At 55.1% G+C, this 11348-nt stretch overlaps 1 protein-coding gene across 1 annotated transcript in view; it reads left to right on the top strand.

Annotated features, from left to right (window-relative positions):
- Window positions 1-11348, top strand: part of LOC104072859 (deleted in malignant brain tumors 1 protein-like) — a 44227-nt gene that overhangs the window by 21845 nt on the left and 11034 nt on the right. Inside the window, 6 exon segments of the mRNA XM_009572452.1 lie at window positions 357-696; window positions 1532-1675; window positions 2599-2675; window positions 8387-8737; window positions 8860-9159; window positions 10642-10980. Of these exon segments, the coding sequence (XP_009570747.1) occupies window positions 357-696; window positions 1532-1675; window positions 2599-2675; window positions 8387-8737; window positions 8860-9159; window positions 10642-10980 (1551 nt within the window).

Here is an 11348-nt window from a genome sequence, read left to right on the forward strand (position 1 = left end):
CAGTGTGCTGTTAGGATGATTTTGTGTAGGAAGAGCCAGCCCTTCTCCTACCACTCCCCTTTCTGACAGCTCTAGCAACACAAATTCATCCGGCAATGTCACTACTGACCCCAGGACCCTACCATAGTCACTATTGATCCCAGAACCCTTTGTCAGGCTCCAAGCCCCAAGCTCTGGAGCTGCGACCCCTCTTTATCCACCCCAATGAGAAGCAAATCCCAAGCCAGCCCTGTCGGTGTAGCACCTTTCCCAGGCAGCCAGAGGCCCTGATTTTCCCACGGCTTAACATGTTGCAAAGCCCAACGGGAGCCGTGGATCACGGTCAGGCATGAACGTGCCCCTTGCTCCCTTCACAGATGCGGACGCTTCGGGGCAGCGCCCACTGCGGCTGGCAAACGGCTCGAACAGCTGCCTGGGGAGAGTCGAGGTCTTTCACGACCAGAAGTGGGGGACCGTGTGCGATGACACCTGGGACCTCCATGCCGCCACCGTCGTGTGCAGGCAGCTGGGCTGTGGGATGGCGCTGGCAGCACCAGGCTCGGCTCATTTCGGGCCAGGGTCGGATCCCATCTGGCTGGACGACGTTCACTGCACAGGGACTGAGTCCACCCTCACCGAGTGTGAGCTGAGCAACTGGGGAGAGCACAACTGCGGCCACAGAGAAGATGCTGGTGTGGTGTGCTCAGGTAACACCAGGCTGCAGGGACCAGGGGGCGGGTGAGCCAGGATGGTTGATGTCCATTCAAGGAGAGGCTTGACGGGTGCTGGAGCTGCTACTCTATCCCAGGGCTGTGTCAGGCTCTCTCCTCTCTGCTCACTCTTCCCCATCCCCAGCATGAGAGCAGAAGTCAGCTTTCACCCAGCCACTTGGCTTGGAGTTGAGCAAAAATGCCACCCTGCCTTAGACAGGAGTTGTGCACCTAACTCATATTGATTTAATCTAGACTATGTATACCTCTAGCTCACCAATAACAGCATCCTGTGATGGGCAAAGCCTTGCTTAAAAAAAAAATCCAGGTGCACCTTTCCTAGACACAGGAGTCCAGTGCCACCGGGGAGGTGGATGTAGGTCTCCCATGAGTCCCATCTCACAGATACCAGCCCTGCGGTGATGTTGCTTATTAAGGCACCTCATATGGGGGGCTGGAGTAAGGCAATCCATGCCTCGTAGCTGGTCACGGGTGCTGGTGGCTTGCCTTCAGCAGGGCACAAGAAAAAATTGCCCGGGAGCAAGTCAGAAGCTCCCATCACCCTGAGGATGCCTATAGAGAGTGGGCAAGCATGCAGGTGTGCAAAGGAGTGTGCAGACCCACGGGCGGTTGCACGCAAGCCTCTGGCCACCGTCCTCTCAGGCTCTCTGTCCCCGTGCTGTGCATTTGAGCCGGCAACGGTGCAGTGGGCACAGGCATCACATCACATGCACGCCTGTCCCCGTGCACGTGGGCACCTTGCACAGCCCTCTGAAGCTCTCTGCCCCTATGGGGTCGGAGGGGCTGTCTCACCCCCTTGCGCTCTTCCTTGCAGGCACAAGCCCCTTGCAGGTGCAGGTGAAAGACGGTCCCGGTCCCTGCGCAGGGCGGGTGGAGGTGCTCTACAACGCTACCTGGCACGGGGTGTGCAGCAGCAGCTGGAGCTTGCTGGAAGCCAGGGTGGTCTGCAGGCAGCTGGGCTGCGGGCGCTTCTTGGAGCCCAGCTCAGCCGGGGGGATGGCCATGCCTTGCTGGAGGGGCTGAGCTGCCGGGGGAACGAATTGCTGCTCCTGGAGTGCCTGCAGAGAGAGACGGGGCTGGGGCCGTGCAGGCAGGGCTCGGCAGCCAGCGTGGTGTGCACAAAGCCGAAGGGTGAGCGCTGGGATCCTCCGTGGTGTCTGAATTCCATGGGGGAAAAGGTCCCAAGGCGAGAAGGAAGGGGAAAGGTGGCACACATTCATCCCAGCAAGCTCTTGAGGGCCTCTCCTCCCAGGCAGGCAGAAGCATTGCCATAAACTTTTTTGCCGGGAGATGTTAGGTGGGCAGAGTAGAGGCACCTGAAAGCAGCGGCTGTAAGGCAGCGGAGTGGGACCAATTGAGTGAAGGCATCTCAGCGGGCATGGAGGTCCGAGCATCCCCGGTGGACACGCTCTGTTTGCATTAGCCCAATGGGGGGGTGTCCACGCACCCACCCTCCCAAAGCAGAGGGTGAGCTGTCACTCCTGCTGATGACAGTCAGCCCCAGCACCCAGGAGAGCAGTGAGGAAGGATGTTGCAAGTCCCCAGAAACATGCAGCAGAAGGGAAGGGTGAGAGGGGCAGGGAGGGTTAGGCCATCCAACCAACCCCTTCCGAGCTTCATTCTTCCTGCAGACCTCATACAGTCCTGCTCAGTGCTGGCAGGCCTGCTCAGCACGGGGGCAATGCTCTGTGGGACCCTGTTGGTCCTGTACCTGTGGATGAGGTGTGGAAGACAGGCTGGACGCTCCCCAGGTAAGAGCAGGACCACAGCACGTGGTGCACCTGGCCTGCTTGTGGAGCTGGCTGCACTCCTCGCTGGCATGGATGCACCCCAACCTGGGGCTGGGGATTGCTCCCTCTATGCATCACCCTGCTCCTTTATTTTGCAGACAAGCCACTTATAAAGAAGACAGAGGACACCGGGACATCATCCGAGGCTTAGGCAGCCACGCTCCTGGTGTCGAAGGCAAGGCTCCCTCAGGACCCCAGAAGACCCCGTTTTGTGGAGCCAGAAGAGCAGAGCAGTTGCTGCGATGGTCAGCAGAGAGGACCTCCTCTGGCAGACCGGAGACCCCTGTCCTGTGTGCCCCATAGCCCCCAGCTCACTGCGCTGAGCCTCTGTGGGTCCCAGTTCCTCCATGCAGCACTGTGAAGTCCCTCAGTCTTCAAGCAAGGTCTTCTCAGGATAGCCCCTATCTGGTCCTCTGGGTAGGCTCCAGCATCCTAACCCCATCTGCACAGACTCCTCTTATTCCCAGCCCTATAACCACTATAATCCTTATTCCCAGCCCTATAACCACTATAATCCCTATTTCCAGGCCTATAGCCTCCTATAATCCCCAGAACCCCCTGCAGAGACATCTGCAGTGGCACCCAGTGCCATCACCCTCACTGCATTCCCAACGGGATCATACCTTTTCCCCTAATCTCCCATGGAACTGAGTATTTCTTCCTGATCTAGGAGCAAGCGAGCAGGGTGCTCTCCTGCACTGTACATAACCACCTTTGCAAAATGAGGAGTGCACGTAAAAGCCCATCTAGAATGGGGTGAGAAGTCCCTCACCCATTGTATTTATTCAATCCACTTTTGAATACCAGTAAAAACCTGAAAGAACGAGAATGCAGCGTTATACAGATTCAGGGATATGGAGTAACTTGGCGAGGTGAAAGTGGTGGAAGAATAGGCCCCTTGGTTATAGAGGGATTGTAAATGATGGGGTCAGATACAGGAGACTCAAGATTGCTAATGCTGAGTGAGATATTTTACTGGCCACCAACAAGGAAGGATCATGTTCCTAATGGAGCAACCATTGGAGTCAGCCAAGCCATCCACCACTTTGGTGAAGCCAGGAAGGGCCATGGTCAGAGGAACATCCCAGTGCCATGGGGAGGGAATGAAGGGACCACAACCTTGACCAGGTTGTGATGAAGGTGTGCTTTGCAAGCTGAGCTGATCTCCACACAAGGGCATGGAAGGGAAGAGTTGGTGCAAGAGGCAGCAGGGAGAAGACATGTGTAATAAAAGAGTCACAGCATGTATTTCAATACCCTTCAGGTCTAGCTTCCCACCAGTCTGCATCTTGCTACTTGTCCTAAGCCCCAGCCATACAGCCCCCCAGCCGGGTGTCTCCTGTAAACGCATGGCCACAAGGTCATCTGCTCCTCCACGGACAGCCATCACTCCTGGGACTTCAGGGTTTCTCATCCTCCTGCTAGCACCCAAGCCTTCTCATCTTCCTGCTGGCTGCCCCAGCAGACCTGGTCCTCCAGCCTTGCCTGTCCCAAAGTTTATATCAAAGGCCCAGGGCTCCTTCTAGCTCTGCATAGAGTGTTCTCAGAATAGGGGAAAACCAGAACTTGGACACAATTTTGTGCAATAAAATATGTGCACCATTTGGAGAAGGTCTTTGTAATAAAGCTGGGATGACTTGGGACTTCTCAGGGCTCCAACACGCAGGACCAGCACCTGCTAGATCTGATCTCAGGCCATGGGCTACTCTGCAGAGATGCTCTGCAGGGACTGCAGTATCTCAAGAAGGGTTTTTTTCAGACTTCCCAGGGGGACACAACACCCAAATTCAAAACAAGCAGAAGGGACATAGGACCATGACTCACTTCCAGAGTGGCCATTTGGCCAAACTGTGAAAACAGTCCCAGCAGAAACGCCTTTGCCCAGAGCTGCATCGACCGCGTCAGGCTACAACAGTTCACAGCATTTCCGTGCCCGTCGGTGTCGGGAATGTCTTTGCTGCTGACTTGTTTGTTCGGAAAGAAGGGGAACAAAGTCCTTGGGCTCACTGAGCCACGGTACAAATGAATACAGTCACCTTTCCCCACTGCTCTACTTTTTATGAGATGAGTTTTGACTCATTTCTAGCCTAATTTTCACCCGCTCATTCTTGTACCTTTATTTAGTACACCTTTCTTCCTTTTGGTCTTCAGCCCTAGCTCTGCATGCCTCTGGGGTCTCAGGCAGTGATCTACTCTCCACTCTACTACCCCTCTCAGGTTTTGCCAGGCTGAACAGGTTAAACTCAGCCTGAGACCTTTCTGTCCATGCTGTCCTCTTCCCATTACATGCTCCAGTTTTGCTTCTTATTTTTGCACAGACACAGGCAGAACCATCCACCCTGTTTCTGGCAGGGGTCACATCCTTGCCCAATGTTCAACGCATCACCAGCACAGCACCCACCTCTGTCTGAACCCTCCCATTCGGAGCAATGAGTGACGTTAATTTGACAACCCTTTTGCAAAAACTCTTTTTTTCCAGTGGCACGCTGCTCTGGCTTTGGGCCCTTTTCTTGCACAACTTTAGTGTGCCACCACAAAGGGATGAGAAGACAGCAAATCTTTCCATCCTCTTGGCATCTCGGGACATACCTGGGCTAGTGATTTGCAAGGGACATGCCTGGAGCATTTTCTGCATAACAGCAACCAGGAAGCAAACTGCTACTCCAAAAGGGACCCTTGGGGTCTTTCAAGTGCAACCACAGTAGGATAAGAAAATGGCGGTTACCCTTGCTTCCAAAGCTGATCGAGCCATCCAAAGCATCGCAAGGTGGGTGCGAGACTCTTTCTCATCATGGATGGTGTCCAGGCTCGCCTGATGGCAAATGGCTACAGTGCAGGCGCTGGTTCCAGCCTCCACAATAAAGCCATTTGCAGCCTTTAGTAACCTATTTTCTTGCAGTGGATGGTCCCTCACCCCCCAAAACCCAACCAGACACTTTCTAATGAAGCTAACGTAGCTATATTTCCCCAGTTCTGTGCATAAAGGCTCAGTTTAGCTTGTCAAAAGTAGATATCTTGTACCAGGATGTGTCAGGGCAGCTGAGGTGCCCGCAGGGGCTGGCACATACGAGATGGGACCTGAGTGTCGAAAGGGTTTTGTTTGCTCCGTGTTTTCCTGGAACAGCTCGCCATTTCGCAAGCCGATGACAAGACTGGCTGGTGCATGGGGCAGCGGGTCACCTCCTGGCAGAGCTTCACAGGAGGTGAAGCTCCCAGTGGGGAGCAAGGCAGAGGAAGAGGAGGGCTCGCTGCAGAAATCCCAGTTTGCCCTCCCAGTTGGCCAGTGGGACACCGGGCTCAGCTGGCATCTCTCACAAGGACAGTCCACTCTAGCCTCCAGCCCGTGGCCAGGCTGCAAACACGGGAATGCTGGGCAGTCTCCATCCCTCGTCCAGCTGCCCCGGGGGCAGAAACCAACCCACCTTCAGTGGGGCCAAGAGCATGGGGACCCTTCTCCTGATGGCGTGCCTTTGGGGTGAGTGGCATTCACCTTCGCTGCTGATCACAGGGAGCCCGTCGGCCACATCTGCTCCTCCAGCCTGCTCAGTTAGCACTTCGTGCAGCACAGCAGAGGCTGGTTGTGGGTCCTGGGTTTCTCTTGGGGGTCTGGGGCAGGGAGGGAATGGCTTGTGATGGCTTTGGAGGCAGGTGAAGCTGAGCAAAGTCAGGAGCTCAGCTATCTCTGCTGCACTCCAAGAGCCACGAATTGCAGGTCTACTTTTGCACACATGGTTTTGCCCCATAATCAAAGGCTTGTGCCCCATAAATAAAGGCGTGTGAGCATTGCAAAAGTGGAGTGAAGCATGCCTGATCCTGAAGCTGTCTCTCAGCTGGCCATGGCCTCCTGCCCTGCTTTAATCTTGGCTTATGCCGGGCTGTGCATGGCAAACTCAGGGTATTGCAGCACGGAGGGGTCTTGGCCAAACCCAACAGAACTGTGCATTAAGAGGGCGGCTCCCTGTACGATGAGCAAGTAGGGACCCACATTGCCAGGACAAGGCTGGGTGGCTCATGGCTGTGCAGCACAAGCAACTGAATATTTGTTGAGCTAACAGGGCAGACAGGCAAGATGCTGGCAAGAGACATGACCCTTGTCCTCAGGCAGAGCTGTAAGGAAGCCATAGACCCTACAGGTCCCTTATCTGCAGCCATGGTTTGCTCTCAGACATTGGTGCAAGGATGGGGAAGAACTCTGCTGCAAAAGCAATATCATGCCGATGGTTCGACAGCAGCTTTGCTTTGGAAATGGTTAAGAAAGGGCTCAGGGCTTTGCCCAAGCTGCCCTAGCTCAGAGCAGAAGCTGGTTATTTGATTTGGGCAACCTCCTTAGTGCTGTTTCACATTTACACAGGGCACGAGCAGAAACACTCATCTTCTGATCAGGTTTGGAGTGAGCAAAATTAGGAACATGCTTTCCCTGCTGGTAGGGATTTCATTTTAATTTCCAGGATGATTCGTTGCTAAGGCCAGTTTGTACCACTGCCTCTTGGAACTAAACTTTTGCTTTAACTCGCTTGGGTTTTCTCCTTCTTTGGTGATCTATTCACAAACAGTACAATCTTCCCACTTTTTTTTTTAAATCCTGCTCCTGGAAATTTCAGTACGGCATTTGTCTCTTCGACAGTCAGTATGTCCAGTCAGTATCTCCTGGCTGGCTGGAGTCACCTGTGCTGGGACTTGTCTACCCAACCACAGTCAATGCACAAGTGACAGGGCAGTGCTTGCAAGAAACATGCCAAGAAATCTATCAGCTCTGCTAAGTCTCAGCTGCGGCGCTGATTTATTGCTTATCACAGGGTAGCCTTAGCGCTCCTAGTAAAAATAAGGAAGGAGAGCAAAAGGCGCAGGGGGAAAGGATGAAACCGAAGAGCGAGCCATCATCAGGACTGTGCTCTTAGCCTGGGGACAGAACTTGCAAACCAGAGACCAAGTGCCTGCAATGCATGTGGTTCAGCCTCCTCGTAGAAGTGAATTTTGAGGGGTGGCTTTGCAAAGGGGCTTTGTTGCAAAGACACTTTATTGCAAAGATGCTTTATTGCAAAGACGCTTTCCTGCTCCCCGCCGCGCAGCCTGAATGAAAGACCTGAGCTAGGCACGCCTGCACGCAGCATACCACAGCTGCCCAGATGCTGTCTGTATTTGAATGACTCAGGGATTTTCAACCTGTTTCGTCCTCTTTCTGGCCACTGTGACTTCCCAAGTGCTATGTCTGGCCCCTCACTTGCTGATGGTCAGACTTGCACACAAATCAGTGCCTGAGCACTTCGGAAATCATTATCCACGGTCAAAAAGCTTATTTACACAATGCAATCATATCCCTCTTGAACTTCTTTTTCTGCTGATCCGGTTGAGCTCTCCACGTGACTAATGTCCAGTTGCAGCTCCTTTCTGCATGGTCTCCCTTCAGTTAGCACTCTTGCCAAAGCGTGCCTATGGGACCAGTGGCAATCTCACGCTGTGGGTCTCACACATTGCCAAGACCCTTAGTTCAAGTGATTTTCCACTCATCCCTGCAAGCTTGCCGCTCAGCTGGACCCCAAGGCATTACTCACTCTTGATGGTGAAGCTACATCTTTGCTGCTGGCCACTTGTACAAAAATGTGCATAAGCTCAAAGACCCATTTTTTTCTGCCTATTACATGAGCAAGAAAAGGGCTCCTGGAATGTGGGATCCCCGCTGAGGTTAAGATGGTTAAAATCAGATGTTTAGATGCAGAGATGAGGCTCAGCTGCCTACAAACAGATGCCCAGGGCAGGTGTGGGATGTCAGCGCCTCCTCTGAAACCCTTTTTGGGGAGCAGGAGCCATCTCAAACATGCGAGCAGCTGAGCCCCATTCACCCCCAGGATTTCAACTCCCCTCCTCTTTCCCCTCCCGGCTTTGCAGGCACAGCTGCTGAGAGCCTGGGGGGGCTCCTTCGCCTGGTGGGCGGCCCCGGCCGCTGTGCCGGGCGGGTGGAGGTGCTCCACAACGGAACGTGGGGGACAGTGTGTGACGACAGCTGGGGTCCCCCCGAGGGCCGGGTCGTGTGCCGGCAGCTGGGCTGTGGGACAGTGCTGTCGGTGGCACCAGGAGCTCGGTACGGAGAAGGGACGGGACAGATCTGGTTGGACGAGGTCAACTGCACCGGGGAGGAAAAGGACCTCTCCGAATGTCGAGCCAGGCCATGGGGGGAACACAACTGTCACCACGTGGAGGATGCCAGCGTTGAGTGCTCAGGTAGCCCGGGATGGCAGCGATCCAGCTCTGCACCAACTCCCCCCCCGCATCCCTTCCTGCTGTACCGGCAGCGATGCACAACCGTTCTCCAACCGTTCCCCTTGGGGCACCCGCAGACTCCAGCATCACCGCCCTGGGCACCCTCCAGCTGCTCAACGGCCCCAACCGCTGCGCCGGGAGGGTGGAGGTGCTCCACAACCACATGTGGGGGACGGTCTGTGATGACGGCTGGGACCTGGCGGATGCGGCAGTGGTGTGCCGGCAGCTGGGCTGCGGTGCAGCACTGTCGGCCACCAGCGGGGCTCGCTTTGGAAGGGGCCACGATCCCATCTGGTTGGACGAGGTGAACTGCACCGGCACTGAGGACACCCTCTTCGACTGCCAGGCCAGCGCTTGGGGGGACAACAACTGCTTCCACGGGGAGGATGCTGGAGTGATATGTTCAGGTAACTCACCTTGAGGTGCAAGAGGGGTCAACATCAGACTTTCAGGGTTTCCTAAGGGATCGTGGGACAGCTCCTGCATCTCCCCCAAAAGCGCTTGTCTGCAGCATCCCCTTTGCAGCGCTGGGGAGCACCTGCAGCACCCAGGCAGGCAAGTCTGAAAAGCCTTTGCTCGCCTCCTGCTGCCATGAATCCAGTGCTAAGCTGCAGGAACAGCAAAGGGCTGTTCATTTGCAGCCGCATGCATGGATTACTGAGGACCTACCCCAAAGCCTAGTTTGCCTTGCAGGCCACTAAGCTGTACCATGCAAAGCTTTCTGCAGGTGTAACTCACCATCCCCAGTTCCTGCCCATCCAGCCAGGCCAAGTCTGTCTTGCCCATTGCCCACGATGCAGGGCTTTTGATGGAGTTTTTGATGCGTGTGTAGCTCAGCCCTTTTATTTGGGCTATGTAGCACAGAGCAGAAAAGTGCCTTTGCAATAAAGTACCTTTGCAATAAGGTCCTGCAGCTGGGTCAGGGCAACCCCCGGAATCAATACAGGCTGGGGGATGAAGGGATTGAGAGCAGCCCTGCCGAGAAGGACTTGGGGGTACTGGTGGATGAAAAGCTGGACATGAGCTGGCAATGTGTGCTCGCAGCCCAGAAAGCCAACCGTAGCCTGGGCTGCATCAGAAGAAGCGTGGCCAGCAGGTCGAGGGAGGTGATTCTGCCCCTCTACTCTGCTCTGGTGAGACCCCACCTGCAGTGCTGCGTCCAGCTCTGGAGCCCTCAGCACAGGAAAGACATGGACCTGTTGGAGCGGGTCCAGAGGAGGGCCATGAAAATGATCAGAGGGATGGAACGCCTCTCCCATAAGGAAAGGCTGAGAGAGTTGGGGTTGTTCAGCCTGGAGAAGAGAAGGCTTCGGGGAGACCTTATTGCAGCCTATCAGTACTTAAAGGGGGCTCATAAGAAAGATGGGCACAGACTTTTTAGCAGGGCCTGTTGCAATAGGACAAGGGGCAATGGTTTTCAACTAGAAGAAGGAAGATTCAGACTAGATATAAGGAAGATATTTTTTATGATGAAGATGGTGAAACACTGGAACAGGTTGCCCAGAGAGGTGGTAGATGCCCCATCCCTGGAAACATTCAAGGTCAGGTTGGACAGGGCTCTAAGCAACCTGATCTAGTTGAAGATGTCCCTGCACATTGCAGGGGAGGTTGGACTAGATCCTTCCAACCCAAACTATTCGATGATTCTATGATAAGGCGACTTTGGAATAAGATGTCTTTGCAATAAGGTGACTTTGCAACAAGGTGACTTTGCAACATCACTTTTTGGGTATAGCCCCTTTGCAAAGCCACCCCTCAAAATTCACTTTTAAGAGGATGCTGAGCATTGCGAGCACTCAGTCTCCACACATGGAGGATGCTCAGGCTGGAGCAGAAGCAGACGTGGCTCTCCCGGTGCACATACCTTTGTGTGTCGTTGGCAGCTTCGGGGGTGTCCGTGGCCGCTGAGCTCCGCCTGGCCAATGGTTCGACGCGCTGCGAAGGCAGGGTGGAGGTCACCCACGACGGCACCTGGGCAGCCCTGTGTGACGAGGGCTGGGGTCTGGCTGAAGCTCGAGTGGTGTGCAGGCAGCTGGGCTGCGGCAGAGCGCTGTCAGCACCCGGTGGGTCGCATTTTGGGCAAGGACCCAGGCAAATGTGGCCTGACAGCGTGAGCTGCGTAGGCACGGAGACTGCCCTCTCTGCGTGCAAGGCGAAGCTCCGGGGCAACGGCACTTGTCACCACGGGGGAGAAGCTGGTGTGGTGTGCGCAGGTAGCCTCCTCGGGAGCGACACGGCATGAGAAGTGGGGGGGTTTCGGTCCATCACCTTGATTTTCCACCTCTGTAAGCACCCCTTTACAACGAGCCCTCTTCATGGGCGTTTCCATCACGGGGTGTTGTAGGGTGTCTGGGGGGCTGGAGAAATTTTGGGCGCCCTCCTGGAGGGCTCGGTGCTGATGCCAGTGGGTGCTGCCGGGGTGCAGCTTCCAGCCTCTCGCCCTTCTGCCAGCAGGCACTGGGGATCAGCCAGCTCCTTTTTGCGGTGATTAGAACGAGCCTGCAGCACTTGGTGCAACGCTCAGAGACCTGAGAAGGTGCCAGGGCAGTTTTCCTTACCCGGGGGTTGCAGTGTGTCGGCCCTTCCCCAT

This window comes from Fulmarus glacialis, unplaced genomic scaffold, assembly GCF_000690835.1.
Source record: "Fulmarus glacialis isolate BGI_N327 unplaced genomic scaffold, ASM69083v1 scaffold10122, whole genome shotgun sequence".
NCBI classification, from domain to species: Eukaryota; Metazoa; Chordata; class Aves; order Procellariiformes; family Procellariidae; genus Fulmarus; species Fulmarus glacialis.